General features: G+C 44.8%; 1 protein-coding gene across 1 annotated transcript in view; it reads right to left on the reverse strand.

Annotated features, from left to right (window-relative positions):
* IL17RD (interleukin 17 receptor D) overlaps nucleotides 1-16,334 on the reverse strand; it is a 58,237-nt gene that overhangs the window by 17,301 nt on the left and 24,602 nt on the right. Inside the window, exon 2 of the mRNA XM_063115388.1 lies at nucleotides 2,180-2,237. Within this exon, the coding sequence (XP_062971458.1) occupies nucleotides 2,180-2,237 (58 nt within the window). The remainder of the gene's footprint in view (nucleotides 1-2,179; nucleotides 2,238-16,334) is intronic.

Here is a 16,334-nt window from a genome sequence, read left to right on the forward strand (position 1 = left end):
TTCCTTTGTTCATTCCTAATGCCAAAATTAACACTCTTTGGGTTTCTGTAAATACAATTATGCAAATCTAAACTCTGAGAATTAAGAAAATGTATTACAACTCACTCAGGCATACCCCCTCAAAGCCTGAAGGAGAAACATGGAATGCAAGGTCAAAGAAGGCAAGGAGACGTGAAATTCAGTTTTGACTTAATGGCAAAATATTGTTTTTTCTTTATAGCATTAAATGACAAAGGAACAAAAAAGTAAGATTTTGTAGTTTAGTAATTTTGGTGAAAACTCAGTAATTAGCTCTTACCAGTCTACTGAGTAATAACAGGAAATTTCTTGTGGAAGAGAGAAATATCTTCTTCAATGGAAAACACTGAATAAGTTTTTTTTTTACACAGCCTGGATCCAATCATTGGCAAGTCTAAAGTTTTAGATTCTGGTTACAAAAACTTTATGCCCAAGTGACATTTCGCCAAAATGCAACTGAGCTTCAAATGTCTCAGGACTCGATGTGAGCTGTGAATTAAATTCTAATTAAATGCTGAAGAATTAAAGAAAGGAATGACTAAGAGACAGGCATAGGCGCATGGGCCAGTTGTTTAGTATCGTGAAGAAATAGTAAGATGCTTTTGAGTTTCACAGGTATAGATCCTCTTTCACAAAACCCCATATTAAATTAGAGATGCAAATGCTTGTTTGCAACTGACCGGAAAATATTGAACTCTTGAATGTAATACGAGATCTGCCAGGACCAAGAGCATACATTAGAAATTAACTGTCTAACTCGAAGAAAGGTCCCTTACACATGTCTTTGCTTAGCTCAATCAAGTATCACGGACTTGCAAATCTTTCATTACCATCACAGCATTTACCCAGAACACGCACACACCACTAAGACCACTAACATGAAATGTTGGAGTTCCATGTGCAAGTCGTCCTTGGTTAACTGAAAATGCCCATGCCAGCAACTGTGGGTGTGAATTTGATACACACATTTGTATCTTAAAATTGTTAGACTGTAGCCATGACCTCAAAAACCCTGCTTTAAGCAGTGATTATTCCACAGCCCTCAATGTGACCTATGCCCCTTACTTACATTCATAACCATTTCTAAGAGATGAAATCAGTTGTGAGGTGTCACCAAATATGAGTCAAGCTCCCTCATGTCATTTTTTACTTATAAATTGTGGCTCATATGACTAAAATGTTCACAATCCTATACAACTACCTTCTTATGAATGAAAGCAGCTGCTTAGAGGGGATCCTATATGCTTAATCAGAAAAATCACTGCCCACCCTGCCTTTAGAAAATAATTCAGCCAGGAAAAAAATCACACTTTCTTGAGAAAAAGGGCAAAAAAGGTGCTTGCATTCCAACTCCAGTTGGATTGACTTCTAATATTAATATATATCAATCACAGAGTATATATACAACACCGTCCAGCTACCAAGTTGAGCAGTTATAACCATTACCTCATTTAAACCTCAAAACAATGCTAGGAGAAGGAAACATCTTTATTTTATATGAGAAAATTGAAGCTTGGAGAAGTCTAATTACCTACCATAGCTTACACAGCTGATAGGTGGGGAACTGGGGCTAGAACCCAGGCCTAAGTGAGAGATGGCCAAGTGGAATCCCCTGGGCCAATCTGAGACAAAGATTCACTTGGCCCACTCTGTGTGCAAATTTTAAAAAATGTTCACACACAAAAAATGTAAATTTCTCACTATTCTTGGAAATCGCAAATCTGCCCACATTCAGTGGAAATTCCTCAAGGCCACAATGAGCTGGAATCAAGGAGTCAATGCTCCCTTTAGACTAGACACAGGCCACCCAGTTTGCCATAGTCCTCACCATTCCCTAGCATCTTGCACTTGGGCAGCTTTGCTCATTTCTCCCCTGGTATCTGTGTTTATTCTTAAGGACATGTCTAAGTCCCAAGGAACTCAGGGAAGGTCTTCACACACAACTTTTCTGAACACCCTGGAAGACACTTGACCTGATCAAGTTCCCAAATTCTTGAGTGGCTTAATTGAGACTGAGCTGCTTTAGCTCTGTTGACAACCCCGAACAGGTTCAGAAAATTCCTCAACCCCAGGACCTGCAGTGTCCTTGATTAGGCATGACTGTGTAAGCTTTAGATTACTGAGAGAGCTCCATTCTTTGGCGGTCAGGCCAGTTACTTACTGTCATATCTGAAGGTGATGTTGTGCAGCCCACTGTTTCTGCTGGCCGGCCCCACTCCCTGTGGGAAAACAAGAGAACATGATGTGGAGTGAAGCCAATTTGCTTTTCCAGCCCAGATCCCCATGGAATCCAAATGCATACAGCCCTGCAGAGACCCAGGGTCATGCCAGTCCCTGAGCATCATCCACCACTCTTTCTGGCCTGCTCCATGCCCGACACCCCCCACAAGCCAGCTGCCAAACTCCTGCCAGCCCAGAAGATTCCCAACAGCCAAGCCACGGGGATCATGAGCACTCACTTCCTCTAAGACAACAGGAGGAGGCTGTTCTATGCTTAGGGGTTAAATAATAATATATTAACAGTAAAATTGGGAGACAGACCAAGAGCTGCCAGCTGGAGCCCTTCCAGTTGGATTTACTTTGAGCACTGATTGGTTATAAAATTTGCCTACCAGACACCCTCATCCGAAAGCTCTATTAAGCCCCGACAGATAGGCAATTCCTCAAGTCTTAAGGAAACCGCTTTCTCATTCCAAGACCAGGAATGAGTGTGGGAATAAGCCATTACTTTTAATGAGAAAATTCTTCACTGCATCCATACCTATGCTTGGAATACATTGGGTGGGTCATAAAAGAAAAAGAAAAAAAGACTTTAAAAGGTCTAACTCTTAAATCTTGGTGATGTGGCCGCTAGCCATCTGCACTCTTAATAGCAGGGCTAACAACTCCACCAGACTTCCCACTTTAATTACGGCATCCAGAAGGAGCACCAGAATCCCCCCACTGACCCCACCTTTTCCTAATCCACCATTTACTCATCGTGGGAAAAAGCAGCTACAGATCTACCAACTCTGACTTAACCATTTCTGTAATAATCTGCAAATCTGCCACTCAGCATTAATTGCAGAATTCTCCAAAATATCTTAATTCTGAAATAATAAATGATAGGAAAATATTCTAACCACACAGCTAAAGTTTCCACTTAACTAGGAGGATGTTGGGGAAAACCATATGCTGGCAGCCTGGTACTTCACGGACAATTGTTACACTGAGACACAATGTGGAGCCCAGGGTTTCAGGCCACAACCCCTTCACATCCATATGCTACAGGCATGTTCACACTGCTTATCCTAGAGCCAGGCATGCCCACTGAAACTGTATCCCTAAGCTCAGATACACACGGACTTCGGGAAAGCACAGCTGTGCAGAAATGGAGACACACACACCACTCAGTAACATAACACCTAAATCAACATGGCGCAACAGCCCATGATCTACTGAGGCTCCCCTTCCTGGTCCTTCTCTCCTCTCTTCCCCCACACACAAAATTCCAGATTCCTCACATGAACCGAAACACTTTGGAAAGCATTGTTGCCTTATTAAAAACCTAAGAGCGTCTATAACTCCTTAGGGACAAAGCCACAGTCTATGCAGCTAGAGGCTGGCCCACCTCCAGAGGGTGGAGACAAGGAAGGAGACAATCCAATCCTCCACAGCCCTTTGGTAATGCTCAAGACCAAAGCTCAGGACACCCAAACTATACCCTTCTCCTCCCTTACAAATTCCCAGGACATAAACTCACTCACCATCTGTTATGAGCCAGATATTATGCTAGGTAGGGTGGTCAACAAAACAGCCACTGTGCCCGCCCTCATGGAACAAAGTAGCGCGGCCTGTATTCTTTCAAAGAAGAGTAACTACATATGCAAATTATATCCAAGACCTACTGACAAATCTCAAACCACACCCTGGTCCTCCAAGAACTCCCAGTTTAGATAGCAAAACAAGGTTTATGTAGCAAAGGGTGAGAAAGCCAGGCACAAATAAGCATATGATATACGAAATGCCACAAGGCAGCACTTGAGTAAGAATGAATGAGGGATAGGATGACATGTATCAGAAGCTTAAAAGGGAGGAAAGAGAACTGGGCTAGAATAGAGAGAAACAGAGCAGCATCGTGGGAGGGAAACAAAAAAGTAATCTAGAGGTCAAGGTAAGTATCTCAATCCTTTTATCCCTCAGCTGGTGACCAAAGGCAAACCACTCTACTCCCCTGGGTATGAGTCTCCTCAACCATCTCTTTTTTAAAAAGCATTCGCATGACTTTCCTCTGAGAGGGGGGTTTGAGGAGGATGACATGAGGCCACATAGAGGAGGCACATTCCATTTAATAAACAGCATGCTCCAAGGCACATAGAGACTCTGGTGACCAATCACCTTACTTGTGGGACTTGGTCAGCTTTTCCTTTTGCTTCTGTCTCTCCTATATTTCTTTTGTTTGTTTCCCCTATATTTCTATTGCAACATGTTTTTAACAGATGTTTATTGGGCACTTGCAATGAACAATGCATTGTGGAAAGGAGTCCAAGACAGTGCTATGTGCTACATCATGCAAGAACCTAAATCACTCCAAATAAAGTCGCTGTGATGTCTGTGGAGCTGTTCAGAGCGAGGCCCAGGGAGCTGGCCTTGAGGGGCGGTAAGGCTTACATGCAGCGGCCACTCATTACCCGATGATCATTCTACCTTAACCTAAGTCCCTCAGGGATGGGAAGTCAGCTATGAACCAGACCCAGTCCTGACCTCAAGGGGCTTTGTCCACCAAGGTGACATCCAAAAGTATGCATCTGCCCTCATTTCCCTGCACAAGCCCTTCACTGGAATCCCTATCCCCCCTAGAAAATTCCTGATGTGGCCCCTGCCTACCTTCCCAGCCACTGCCTTCCCTACCTACCAAACCCCCTGGGCACTGCAGTTGTGCTCAGCGTGTGTTCTCAGGCACTCCTGCATTCCCAGAGTCCCCTTCTCTTCTCATCACATCCCCCATAAAACCCTTCCCATCTCCCAGATCCCGCTCCCGTGGTGGACTGCCTGCCTTAGTCTAGCCTCTATCACACTGTGTTCCTGACACATTGGTCATCCTGCGTACTCACTTAATGGGAGCACAGTCATTCATCCCCACAATTTGACTAGCATGGCACTTCTGTGGATGTAGAAACAAAATGGTAATTCTAATTCCACAGAAAATCAGAGACTGTAAGACCCTGCAGCCATCTACACCTAGAACTCAGAAGTAAGAGACACCATCCCGGGTACCAGTTCCTATGTGTACTTTAAAGACCTTTCACTTCTGGAGATGTTGAGTGCACAGGTTACCAGCACATGCATGACAGATGCTCTGCCAAGCTGCCCTCAGCTCACACCCAAACAATGCTTCCGCTGCTCCAGAGCCCTCAGAAACCACCTTAGGAACAGCGTGTCCAGACACTACTGTTTTCTTTACACTTTGTTGTAGACAGAATGATAACCCCCCAACATGTCCACATCCAAGTCCCCAGAACCTGTGACTGTGTTATTTTACATAGCAAAAAGGACTACGCAGACATGGTTAAGTTCAAGGATCCTGAGATGGGGAGAGTAGTCTGGGTTACCCAGCTGGGTCCAGTGTAATCACAAGAATCCTTAAGGAGGGAGGCAGAAGAGTCAGAGACGGAACAATAGAAACAGGACAGGGGGAGAGGGGGAGAGGGAGAGAGGACAGGGAGAGAGGAGAAGGAGAGAGGAGAGGGAGAGAGGGGATGGAGAGGGGGTGGAGGGGGAAAGGGGGAGAGGGGGGGAGGAGGGGGGGGAGGGGAGGGGAGGGGGGAGGGGAGGGGAGAGAGGAGGGGGGAGAGGGGAGAGGGAGAGAGGGGATGGGGAGGGGGAGGAGGGGGAAAGGGGAAGAGGGGGGAGTAGGGGGAAAGGGGGAGAGGGGAGGGGAGGGGGAGTAAGGGGAAAGGGAGGGGAGGGGAAGAAGGGGAAGAGGGGGGAGAGGGGGGAGAGGGGGAAGAGGGGGGAGAGGGGAGAGGAAGAGAGGACAGGGAGAGAGGGGATGGGGAGGGGGAGGAGGGGGAAAGGGGGAGAGGGGAGGGGGGAAGGGAGGAGTGGGGGAGGGGGGAGAGGAAGGGGATGGGGAGGAGAGAGAGATTTGAAGATACTACACCACTGGTTTTGAAGATGGAGGGAAAAGGGGCTAATAAGCCAAGGGATGAAGGCAGAAAAGGCGAGGAATGGATCCTCCCCTACAGCCTCTAGAAGGAACCAGCCCTGCCAACACCTTGATTTTAGCCGCATAAGACCCACTTTGGACTTCTAACCTCCAAAACTACATATAAGATAATAAATTTGCATCATTTTAAGCCACTAGGTTTGTGGTAATTTGTTATAACAGCAATTGAAAGCATATATGCACTTTACATAATTTCAGCTGCAATATGGATGGAATGGATCTCGATGTCACACACATGGCATGTGATTTTTCCCCTTCCCAAACCCACAACTGATCACTTGTCACTGTGCTTTCTCCCACCCCAGCTTCAGGCAGACACAGAACACTGATCCATCAGAGCTGCTGCTTGAGATTCTGCCATCCTAGACATAGGCCTCTGGGGGCTGACCTGGGACTTATCTGGAGAAGAGGAGTGTTTAAGAGAATAGAGTTTAGAGTTACACGGATGTATGTTCAAATCACCCACCTTCCAGCTCTGTGACCTTGGGCAAGTTTCTGAACCTCTCTAGCCTCATTTCTCTGAACTATAAAGTGTTTGAATAAATCTTCCTGGAAATAATTGGTGTGGGGACTACATGAGATGACATATATCAAGTGCTCACCACAGCATCTGACATATAATAAACTCAGAAATGTTTATGTCATCACACCTGAGAAGATTCCTGCTTTAGTAAACAAGGTGAGAGTTGTGCTATGGGGCAAGTTACCAGGGGATACATGACAGAGACAGGGGAAAGCTCTTGGAGGTGCATCTCCCAGCATCCAGAACCTTGGAGGATTGTGGGAATGGTGGCAGAGGGCACTGACCACCAGACAAAAGAATGTGTTCTGTTGATGGTCATGGTGGGAACTGGGTGGCCCAGAAACTACATCTCTGATAAGTACACAGGTTGGATAGAAGGAGGAGAGGCTGAAGATGGAGTTGTCACGGGGGCAGCCCCCAAAACCCCTGCCCCACAGTCCTGGGCCTGGCATATTGTCATCCCTTGATAAATATTCATTTTTCTGCCTGAATAAATGAATGCATGATTAAGCCAGTACCATACACCAAGAACCTATCTTGGTGTTACACCATGATTTATGGGCTTAGAATCAGGGCCCACACTAAGAGAAAACAGATCAGGCAACTTACAAAGCTGGTCAACAGCTTTGTAAATTGTTCTCCAGGAAACAATCCCAAGCTTTTAGCTACTAAAGTGTTTTGATATTTAACGAGCTGACAATTAAAAATACTTGTTTGTTGCCTGTTACTTCAAAACTATAAATGCCAATGCTGTGGCCTCAGGGTGCCACATTCTCAGTTCATTAGCCACCCCCATTTGCTGCACTAACCAGTAGCTTTTAATTTGTTCCAAAGTGAACTAAGAAGCAAGCCCCCAGTGCCTAGAGCTCTGCTATGAAATTCCTTTGGTTGGTGCTCTATGGTCAGCAGGGATGGAAGCAGCAAATGGGAACACATGGAGAAAACATCTTTTACTCAGGAAGGGAGTGGAGGAGGATAACCCTTAAGTGCACTAAAGGAATAAAATTCAAAAGGCAAAAACCCACACCATGCTCCAGCCATATGACAAGACACAAAGGCCTGGACACAAAGAGGGCCACGGGGCAGATCCCACCCGCAGCAGCCATGAGGGATGATGAGACTGCCAATTTCTGAGGGGCCCTTGGGGATTCTAAGCCATTTGAAGACACATACTTCCCAGAGCATTTACAATCCAGCTCCAAAATAGCTTAACTGCCATTTTGGAAAGATGCATTTTGAAATGGACTGCACTAAATTATAGCACCCCCTTCCCAATGAAAGGCAGGCCAAACAGTGAGGCCTAAACAAGACAGCTTTTAAATCCATTAAGGCACTTTCAGAAAGTTGGTAATATTTTAGTGAATAGAGTTTGGGTGAAAATTTAAATTAGAGCATTTGTCAAAAGGAACTGAGGATGGATTTTAAAAGGTACACCTAGCAACCACTTAAAACCAAGGCCAGGGCCGAGCCAGTGGCGCACTTGGTAGAGTGCTGCGCTGGGAGCGAGGCGACGCTCCCGCCGCGGGTTCGGATCCTATATAGGACTGACCGGTGCACTCACTGGCTGAGTGCCGGTCACGAAAAAACGACAAAAAAAAAAAAAAAAAAACCAAGGCCAACTCCTACTATTTTCGATAACATTTTCTCCGTCTTGGGTTTCCAATGTGTCAATGAGATAAAAAGATAGCAGACGGCTCTGTGAGGCTTAAAATGTACAATGGGACTAATGTTTTTGCCTATGACCAAAGGACATAGGAAGGCAAGAGGAGGCAGAATCTGGGGTCATTTGACTCTGTGCAGGTTCAGATGGTTTCATAAACAACGACAGATCCCACTTAGTTCAGTTCAAACCTTTGACTAAAAAAAAAAAAAAAAAGTCAGCAAAGGCGGAGTAGCCCCAGGTGATGTAAGCAGAGGAGAATGCTGGCGAACCCAAAACACAAGGAAAATAAATCACAAAGCCAGCCTGGGCCTGGATCTAGTCAAGACATTCTCTTCACATTCCCAGGAGCTGTTCTCTCTCTCTCTCTCTCTCTTTCTCAACACAACCAACTTCAGAAACAAAGATGCCAGGAGTCTGATTTGGGGAAGTGAGGTCCTGGATATCTAGCAAGGAACACACAAGCTCTGGGGGTATGCTGCTGAGTTCCCACCAGCAATTACCACGTGGGCCCAAAAAGACCCAGAGATCTTAAGCTAATTAAAGAGATTTGCTGGGGGAGGTAGGAAATCACTACTCCAAAGCATGGCCTGTGCACCAGACCAAAGCTGTAATCATGATTCATCTCTGACATGTTGCTAATCAGCACACACATGTTCCTAATTTCATGCTCCCCAAAGGCAAGATGAAGGGACAATTGTTTCTGAGCTCTTACATGGAGCCCAGACCCAAGCCAAGTTACCGTGTATCCTGCTTATCAAACTGTAAGCTCTAGTTTTCATCTAAGCTTTTCACTAACCTGCCCCTCCATCCAATCCCCCCCAAATCCTTTCACTAAAACGTGTTAAGACATGTATATGAGTTGTTTCTCAGAGAACAATGTCTCTAAATGATGTGGCCTTAATAGAATTTAATGTTTTAAAACATCCCTCCCGCTCTTGACTTTATGATTTTCTTACTGGAACATACCCATGCAGTTAAAGCCCAGAGATATGAACATGCACACACATGCGCGCACACACACATACAAGCTGACTTTCCTCCTATGTTTAAAAGTGAAACAAAACAAAGCTCTGCAGCCTTCTTGGTTTTCACAAAACAAAAGCCCAAGTACTTTTTCCAATTAGTCTGGGCTGTGTGTTCTCCCGTGGCTGATACTCACAAATAGACAGGATTGTTCCATTTTTCCAATTCTGAAAACGTTAAAGGCAAGCTATAAAACATGCCTCTGGATGGGGAGCCAGACCTTTCCCTCTGCTTCACACACCACTCCCTTCTACTCAAATGAGAACCGCATGTTAGAGAACTGGCATCTTTAAGGTAACAGTCAACCAATCTGTAGTTTCAAAAACACACACGCAACTCACAGACACAGATTAACTGGTTTTCTGTAAACACTGGGTACAAAGAGGAAGCAAACAACCAACCACCCAAATACCCACCCCACAAATCAGCTACTGGCTCACTCACTCAGCTGTGAAAGAACAGTTACAAAGACTTCAACTCCAGAAGCCCAAGAAAGTCTATTCCTGCGAGGGCAAAATAGTGATTAGACAATAGAGGAAAACTTAGAGTTATAAACATGATTGTTATGCCTAAGCTGAGAGGAAATGTTCGGATCAAAACACAACTTCTAATAAAAAGCCTTAGGACCACACAGAGAGCAGTGCACCGAACTGAGCCTTAAACACCATTTCCGAGACCCAGGAATGGTGTCTCCAAATAGTGTCACATCTGGAATTCTGCTTTTACAGCACAAATGTCTGCAGAAACGGAGGATTGTGATGTTGCCATGGGGACCGAGCCTCCTCCACCAGCAGGTCCTCAGCATGCCCTGCTCCACGCACTTCCTTCAAGGTGGATTTTGCCTTTTTGGAAATTATGGAAGCCGCCTTTTTGGGTTCTGGTGCTAATCAAAACATTACAGGATATGCTAGAAAGTAAGGCAACCCCTTCTGCCAGCCGATTTAGTCTGTCCACATGGTCGTCTTAGACAGAAAACCTCTTTAAAATAACAGTGGGAAGCAGCAAGTCAACATTAGACCCTTTTTCAAAATTTGTGGCTTTTCCCCACTTTCTCTAGGGGTGGGACAGGCTTCAAGCATCCTTTTTAAACTTTCTTGTTCTCTAGCTGCAAAAAATCCAAGTGAGTTAACCTGTACTCAGCACTGCCTGTCTTTGGCAGCCCACAGGAGTACCCCAGGCTCAGGCTACAGGTAGCCCAGCCTTTGCTCTGGCAGGAACTGAGCCTCTAATCCTGTCCCTATGGGCTAATGGCCAAGGCAGGGCATCTTCACTTTTAATTATTGATGCCATAGTTGTTAAGGGTAAAGGGTTTCTAGAACCCCTTGGAGAATCCTGTGAAAAACCTTACTTACCCAACTTCGCCCAGAAACATTACTTACACAATTTTGGGGGGTTCTCAGAGATTCCAAAGGCCACCCAAGGGCCTCTGAAGGGTACATAGGCCCCAAGTCCAAAGCCATGTTTAGACACAAAGAAGCCAGAGATACCACTTAGAAATGATGGGGGTACATCTGGGCTTCCCCACTCCCCTGGGATGCAAACCCACCCACTGACCTCTGCAGGTGTGGATTCAGATATCCACATACACAACACCAAACCCCTTGTGTACTGGCAGTTCCCTCCATCACTCCTCATCCAGCCCATATTCCCACCCCCCTAGGACCACAGCTGGCTCAAAACCTCTTTCCCCCAGGAGCATTCTCCCAAAAGTCCTGTTAAATAAAAATTATAGGCGGCCATTGCTTTGGACTAAGTTCCTGCACTAGGTCCCAAAAGACCAGACTAAAATCAAAATGGAGTCATCCCTGCTAAATTCCATCTCACTTAGGCTGTGGTCTGACCTCTTCTGAGAAGTCAGAAGAAAGATAACAGCCAATTTCCTGCAGGCCAGTTTAAATCTTCAATAGGTATGATAATGAAGTCCCCATTGCTTTAATCCTTACACAAAAGAGATAGCCAGAAGTAGTTTGATGTTATTTTTCTATTGTTCTGTCTTCCTGGCCCCACCTCACAAGGAAAGTAACTTTGAAATGACCAATCCGCTTTTTGTTTTTGCTTTCTTTATCCTTTTTTTCCGTCTATAAAACCAACCTCCTCTCCTTGGCTCATTGGAACATTTATTCTATCTTATGGAATAACATGTTACCTGATTCTAGAATTGCAATAAAGTCAATTGAGATCTTCAACTAAATTTGTTGCAGTTTTGTTCTTTGACAGTTCTGACTAGAATGTTCCAAGCCAAGTGACCCTTCTAATATGTATCTGCCTCTCTCTGCAAAATCATCTGGCCTTTCCCAGATTTCCTGGGGGCAAGGGAGGGAATTGGCCAGCTTAGAAGTGAAGCCACAGTCACCAAACCCTGATGGCAGATGGGGAAGGCGGGAAGGGGGGAGGTTTGGTCTCCTGCTTCTCAACCCTGCCCCGGCTCAGGGGTGACACTCAACAACAGTGTGACCTCCTGATCAAACCATTTCCATGTAGTCTCTTAGTTACCACATCCTGAAATAATCCCCCTAATATGCAGCCACGGTTTGTGAGTGTCTATGTGTACGCACCCAGACACACAGCACACACACAAAAAAGAGGCACCAGGAAGTCGGCAGCAACTGCTCCAGGTGTTAACACTTAGCGCATCCTGCCTAGCCTCCTCCAGCTTGAGGCCAGCCGCCTGGGAGCCGGACACAGCAATTAGGCCCTTCCCGGGCCAGGGCGCCTTTGTCCCCTCACTAACTTCATTAGTGTCTGACTTCCTGTGCACAACGGGGCCTCCCAGGGGGCAATCGCTGGCTGACCGGGGCAGGGCATTAGACTTCCTTTGTCAAAGACCCTCAAATGTTAACAAGCATGTGAACAAGCTTCTAGCCCCCCTTCGCATCTCCACCCCCACCCAGCCGCTCCTCCAGCCCACCACTCTCCACTCTCGGGGCAATTCTCAACAGTCTTGGTTCTCCTCTGAGTTGTGGGAATCAGAGTTACCGGAGAGAAATACCATGTCTCAACGCTGGGCGAGTGGGCAAGCGGCACTGCCTTTCTGCAGAAAGGACCTCCAGGGCCGAGCCCGTGGCGCACTTGGTAGAGTGCTGCGCTGGGAGCGCGCTGCGACGCTCCCGCCGCGGGTTCGGATCCTATATAGGACTGGCCGGCTCACTCACTGGCTGAGTGCCGGTCACGAAAAAGACAAAAAAAAAAAAAAAAAAAAAAAAAAAAAAAAGAAAGGACCTCCAAACCTGATTTCACAGAGACAAGCATGCAACTCCCATTTGCTCAGTGCCCGCTGGTTACCAGGCTGTGTCTCTTGTCCTGCATTAACAAGGGTGAATGAACAATGGTGAAGGTGATCAGCCACATGAGTCCCAGGCTGGGCCACACCCAGCATTAAACACAAGTGTGGTCCCTTCATAGGTGCCTGTGGACTGAAATGCAAGATGGTCTCAAGATGCAAGGAGTTTCTGAAGGTTTGAGTAATATCCCTAAGTTTCCAGACAAACATTGGTCAGATCTAAAAGTAGGGTGGGTGTCAGTTGCTATATAGCTGCAATCTTACCATTCTCCCAGTAATACTATCACCACCAGGGCCAAAATCACTAAAATCCTCTCATTTACTTCTCAACCCTCCCAAAGGAGGGTCAAGCTTTTTACTTACAGGTGCAGATGTCTTTTTGAGAATTTGATGAGAGGTGTGGTACACATGCACACATAGTATTTCAGGAGGCTTCTGGACCCCTGAAACCCACCCAGGCCCCTCACCTGTCTGCCTTAGAATCCTACTCTCCTCTGTAGCTTGATACCTTAATACCAGGTCTGTTGAGTGACAGAGAGAGTCGTTTTCCTTTGGTGATTAAAAACAAAATTCAACTGTGGGAGGGAAGTAATTGGAGGTAAAATCTCAGTTTTAAGTAGAACTCTGGATTAATACTGTCCAAGTGTAATCCTTTGTAAGCAGTATTTGTCACAATTCAGTAACTGAACACTTTGTCCAAGACGTTGGGACTCACAAACTTTATAAAGCAGCAACATAAATGGCAACCATTTATGCAATAACGCACAGGAGCCCATTAAGAGAGATGTCTATCACTTTTCAGACCACAGGTGAAAACAGTCATGTCAGCAATCAAGTCAATTTCACCAAACGAAGTTAAAAAATAAACTACGATATATATATTTTAATATTTGCCTAAGAGCCACTATGGGAGATCTAAAACTCCAACTTTCCAAAGTGAAGAATAATCTATAGCTTTGACTCCTACTCCAGCCACAGCAAAATTCATTCAGCTTCAAAACTAAGATGCTACTATACAGCAAAGGACACCATCACTTACATGATGCCCAGGTCCCCCTTGAGTTTATTTTGATGAACGTTACAAGTTTCAAAGGGTAAATAATTTCACTATTTGCCAAACTAATTTAAAAATAGTAGGCAATCGGAAGGATATATTCAAACGCTAATGATCCCTGTAACTTTATGTCTCCCCACCTCTTGGATGGAAGCCAGCAGACTGCCCTTAAACTATAAGCAATAAATCTAGAAGACTCTTTCCTAATTTCTCAGTGATACCACATGGAATTCTCATTAAAGCACACACATGCAAACACACACACACAATGACACACCAATTAAATCACTGTGTGATATTTAGGTCAGGAAATAGTTGTGTTTGCCAAGAAGATTTAAGCTTTGTTTTTATTTCCTTGAACAGCTAAAATGTCATTCTGAGAAGGAGGACGAAGAACGATGTAAAAATGAAGTATTGCTGTCCGGGACGATTTTAGATTTAGCTAAATGTTCTATGTGCATGAAGGGCAGTGCTGTGTTCCCAGGAATGAAGGTCTCCCTGCACTCCCTCTAAGGATTTCTGGCACAGACTGTATAAAGAGGTCAATACAAAGCGAATTCATTGGAGGCAGACAAGGTAAATGGAACAGCAGGTAGGAGAACATTTCATCCCCCGATGAAGTGGCCCCGGTGGTGAGTTCCTATTCCTCTCTGATAGGACTGAGGCAAGCAAACACACATAAAAACTTCTCCCTTGACCTGTCAACAGGAAGAAACCAATGCATCTTGTCCCCTTCATTAGGCTATGGAGAAATGTTTACAAAATCAAAGCAATATCGTGAAAATAAATTAGAAGCCTGTAACATCTTGTCATGAAGTTAGTGTGAAACAGAGGCTTACCAGAAAACATTAAAAGCAGTGATTAAATATTTGAAAAAAAAAGGAAGGTCCAAAAGTTCCGGCTAAAACAATTCAAACTAAGAATGTGCTGGGTCAACATGAGGCCAAGCTGTCAAGCGAGCCACACTGCTTCTTGGGACACAGAGCCAGTGCATTCCCTGGAGCGCCCAGGAGGAAAAGTCCCAGAGGCACAGCGTGCGCAGGAGGCCAGGGCTGGCACACACCATTTCCTGTCCTCCATTTCCCCAACTGCCCACAAACGGTGGGATACTCAGTGGTTCTCAAACAGAGATTCCCTAAGAGTGGGTTTTCACATGTCTAGGAAAACTGTAGACTCTTCTTTTGAAGAGAGTGATATTATTTTTGTAAATACAACAAGTTCAAGGCAAAAGAAATTTAAGCACAAAGAAGAATATGAAAATCCTCCCCAAACCCCTCCCCTATCATTTTGAAGAAGACTCTTCCAGACTATCTTTATTGCACGCATCATGTGGACTATAACAACATAAGTTAGATCCTAATATACATAACCTGTGTTCTGATGAATCTCCACCAGCTATCAATAAACGCAGTTCCTTTTGGGAGAAACATGTGGGACCTATAAGGGAAATAACAAAAAGAGCCTAACAAGGTGAGAGTTAGGACCACTGGGCCAAATTCTGCCTAAGGGTCCAGTCAGCTGTAATCATCCATCATTTTCTACAAAGAGAAATCACCATTATTAAGAAGTAGTAAAGCAGGCCCTTTCACCTGCTCTAAAGCTGGGTGTGTGCAAGGAAAAGGCAACAGGACAGATGTATCAGCAAGGCTACATGTACCGTGCACACATACTGGTATTTCAGTAGGTTGCCTACTGATGTGGGTATCTTTAATGCTGTTCTGTAGGGTAACCAAATTACTATAATTTACCCTGTTTCTTTAAAATTACAGGAATTTAGGGGATTTTATGATTAGTTGGCTAGTCTCATGTGAATAACAGAACTGTGTAAAATTAAAAGGGAAACTGGCAAATCCAGAAAGCAGACTGACAACATCCTCCCTCCTGCACAGTAATCACATTACAGCCGTGTGGAAACCTAGAGTCAGGATGGCTGGGGAAACACTGTTGTGTGTTCATCCTACAGAATAAGATGAGGAGATAAAATGATTAGCTGGCAAAAGCTGTAAATTTCATTTTATGATTAGAAACCACAACACATATGGTTATCGAGGGAGAAAAAATGACTTCTGCCTGAAAAACTTAGCCCAATCTAAAAACAATATTTAACTATAACCTGAGGTTCTCTCCTCACTTATTTATGAAAAACCTGAGCAAGTGCCCCAGAATTTATCAACCAGATGTCTCAAGAGCTTGAAATATGCTTTTGTCCTGGGAAGGCCATTTTGAATTATTGAGAATAAGGCTGAACAGGACCCCTGCCTCCAGGAGTTTACAATTTGTTTTAGAAAACAAAGCTAAAAGACATGAAATTACTGTAGATAAGGTTACACTTTATAGAACGAATGTGCTAAGTTATGCAATTGAGCTCCAAATGTAATAGGATTTCGGAGAAGGGGTAGTTGAATAGAGAAAGGCTATATCCACAGAAGTGTCTTCCCAGAGGAGGCAGGTCTCTAGCTGGATTCTGAGGCATGTCCAGCTTTGGGGTGGGTGAAGGAGAATGAAAACCATCTCAAGCAGATACAGACACATGAGCACACATAATCAGCTGCAGAGCCTGGTGTC

The sequence above is a fragment of the Cynocephalus volans genome, chromosome 11 (genome assembly GCF_027409185.1).
Source record: "Cynocephalus volans isolate mCynVol1 chromosome 11, mCynVol1.pri, whole genome shotgun sequence".
Taxonomy (NCBI): Eukaryota; Metazoa; Chordata; class Mammalia; order Dermoptera; family Cynocephalidae; genus Cynocephalus; species Cynocephalus volans.